Source organism: Limulus polyphemus, unplaced genomic scaffold (genome assembly GCF_000517525.1).
Source record: "Limulus polyphemus unplaced genomic scaffold, Limulus_polyphemus-2.1.2 Scaffold8092, whole genome shotgun sequence".
NCBI lineage: Eukaryota > Metazoa > Arthropoda > Merostomata > Xiphosura > Limulidae > Limulus > Limulus polyphemus.
In genome coordinates this window covers 29,375-32,847 of record NW_013673702.1, presented here as the reverse complement: position 1 = coordinate 32,847, position 3,473 = coordinate 29,375, and the positions used below count along the sequence as shown (strand labels likewise).

Sequence of the window (3,473 nt, the reverse complement as noted above, 5' to 3'; positions counted from 1 at the left end):
TCATCCCATATTTTGAAATCTGAAACTGATTTCAGTCTTTTTGGTTTGAGTAACAATGTTTTTTAAACAGCTGCATATCCACTGTGACCATTTCGTACTAATATATACCCTACTGTTTTGGAGATAACGTTAACACCTGTACTTATTGCTAAGACAATTGCAAGCTTTCTGCTTGATTGTCGGAAAGGACATACTCTGGAAATAACATAACTGTTGCTTAACATAACTTTTGAAGAGTTTGGGCTCCCTACCTCAACTATTTCCATTACCAACGTTACTAGCTGCACGTACCTTCTTCATAATTTCCAGATAGCTCCTAATTAAGCATAATATTTTGTCTTCATCTTCATCTTGATGTCTATTCATTTTACATGTGCGTATCTGTTTTGGAAGCCTGGAACGTATTAACCACAGTACTGCTGAAAATAGTACGCTTGCCTGTACTTTTATAAACATTATGCTTGGGTGGAACTGCCGGATTTGATTGGATGGGTGACGGCCAATCACACTGTTAACTATCATCATGTGATTGTATTTTGATGTAATCAATTTTCATGGAATAAAATGGGAGCAATTTCATTATACCTATTTGCATTTTATACCTATTTTATTTACAATTTCCATGATTATTTCTAATACTGCAGATGTCATTTCTTTTGAACGTAAGTAAAGTTAACTTTAATTAGAGCAAAACGTTCATATAAGTATCGTTTGTTTTATTAAACGTATAAGTATTACTTGTTGACATTAAACGTATAATACCATCCTTGTTTTGTGATACATGAACATTCATTTAGGAATTGTCAAGGTATCATTTACTAATGTATCCGTGTCTTAACTGTATGACGTAGAGAGAACAAATACTATTTTTGAATTCAGCTGCAGTTACATTAAATAGTAGGGCCAGTAGATGACACAGAAGGCTACGAATGCACACGGGAAAGCAATTCTACATAATCTATCGATTTGTTGGGCTCGTATCTTGGTAGCAGGAGTTGTTCGAGGTTCAAGGATACTTTCTGTTGTTCTGTTGGAATCTTCTTCTTTGATGCCACTCTAAAAATATAAGTTACAAACAACTTATTTTATGTAAAGAACAGGCACATTTACATAACAAGTATAAAACAAGGCTAAATGAGCCCTACTGTTTAAAGTATCACATGACGAAACGATTCAAAATATTTTTTTAAAAGGTAAAGGCATGGAAGAATGGCCAGATGTGCACGCAAAGACTTTAAGTTCCACAAGGTTCCATCAGAGCTAAGGAGAGCTGATATACTTCGAGTTTGTAATATTAAGCTATGGTCGTGGAGCCAGGTCTCATACTTACAGTATGTTGTTATATATATATATATGAATTTTCTTTCTGTATTTATGGGTTAATTGACATTTTTGAAATTACAAAAAAAATTCGAATTTATAGTAATATTATTAATTTTTCTGAAGAAACATAAACTAAATTTAAATGAAAGGTCATCCTGGAACCTGCCTTTGAAAAATCATAGGGATGTATTCGTATAAGTAAGAAGGCAAAACAAATACAAGACTTACCAATGTCTACTCTGGCTTATGAGGAATCAAAGGAGTGATTTTATCCAGAACAAATACAAGACTTACCAATGTCTACTCTGGCTTATGAGGAATCAAAGGAGTGATTTTATCCAGAACAAATACAAGACTTACCAATGTCTACTCTGGCTTATGAGGAATCAAAGGAGTGATTTTATCCAGAACAAATTCAAAACTCGACAATATCTACTCTGACTTGTATGAAATCAAGGGAATGTTTTTGTGCGGAATAAATTCAAAACTTAAAAATGTCTATTCTGGCTTATGTAGAACAAAGGGAGTGCTTTTATACTTTTAAAACTGCATAAGCGACAGTATTACTTAATCGGAAGAAATCTATTTACATTTGCTAATTTGAAGCAAACGTATTCCTATCTAACGAAGTTATATATAAAACTTCATTTCAACAGTTATGTGGTAAAATAACGTTGTTTTACCGCAGAAATAAACACTTTCTGGTTTGTTATTTTACGTTACCAACTAAGGTTTTTTTTAAACAAAAAATGTTGCAACACTTCGGAGACGTCTGGCAGCGGTAAACATACACGTAGATACTGTACACATATGTAGTACATATGTAGCACATAAATAAATAACTTGTAAAACGAAAATCCCATATTTTACGTTTCTCTAAATTGTTATTGGAGAGCTCAGAAAACATAGCTTTGTAAGAATCGAATCTTGAATCTGTCCCCACATCATTTAACCATGATGTTTTTGTTTTTTTAATAAATTCACCAATTAGTGCTTGTTAATCAAGATCGTTCGATATTTTCCTCATAAATACGAAAAAGGCGAAATGATGTCTTTTTACAAAAAGGTATTAACCGTAGGGAATATTTAAAAATACTTTCATTATGTAGAAGTAGAATGTAACAAGACGAAATACTTTCATTATATAGAAGTAGAATGTAACAAGACGAAATACTTTCATTATATAGAAATATAATGTAAAAAACGAAATACTTTCATTACATAGAAGTAGAATGTAACAAGACGAAATACTTTCATTATATAGAAGTAGAATTTAAATAACGAAATACTTTCATTATATATAGAATGTAAAAAAAAATACTTTCATTATATAGAAGTAGAATGTAAAAACGAAATACTTTCATTACATAGAAGTAGAATGTAAAAAGCGAATTACGTCATATACGGTAATGATTCATATTTTGCCACCAGGTTGCTTAATTTGGCTGTTTGTTTTTTATTTCGGATATTTACGTCCCTAATATTGAATTGATAGACTAGAGGGAAAGCAGTTAGTCAACAGCACTCATCGCCACCTCTTGAGTTATTATAATCAAAAAGAGGGATTTGACTGACATTCTTATAACGCCCCAAATAACTCTTATCACTAGGGCCACGCACTGGACGCTTAGATTAGCCATTTATGAACTCTACTAGTTATTCAATAGAACATTTTATAATCCGCCATTATCGCAAACGAATGTGAAAGATTCACTATAGTGTACTTTCAACAAAGCATTTGTAAAGTTTGCCCTAACAGAAGAAGAGTTAATCCTAGCTTAATTTGAATGATAATATTAACATTTTAATTGTACTGTATTATATGTTAGTCACTATAGTTAGGTAGGAATGTTACATCTATCACTAAAGTAGTACATGTTTGTAACATTCAATAATTATACTAAGAAGTATTGACTGGAGTAACGTAGACATTTTGTATGATGCAATAGACGGTAGGAATGTTACATCTATCACTAAAGTAGTACATGTTTGTAACATTCAATAATTATACTAAGAAGTATTGACTGGAGTAACGTAGACATTTTGTATGATGCAATAGACGGTAGGAATGTTACATCTATCACTAAAGTGGTACAAGTTTGTAACATTCAATAATTATACTAAGAAGTATTGACTGGAGTAACGTAGAC

General features: G+C 31.8%; 1 protein-coding gene across 1 annotated transcript in view; it reads right to left on the bottom strand.

Moving 5' to 3' along the window:
- Positions 1–6: 6 nt before the first annotated feature.
- Positions 7–3,473, bottom strand: part of LOC111083073 (glycine receptor subunit alpha-1-like) — an 8,776-nt gene continuing 5,309 nt past the window's right edge. Inside the window, exon 4 of the mRNA XM_022379312.1 lies at positions 7–1,056. Within this exon, the coding sequence (XP_022235020.1) occupies positions 886–1,056 (171 nt within the window). The 3' untranslated portion in view covers positions 7–885. The remainder of the gene's footprint in view (positions 1,057–3,473) is intronic.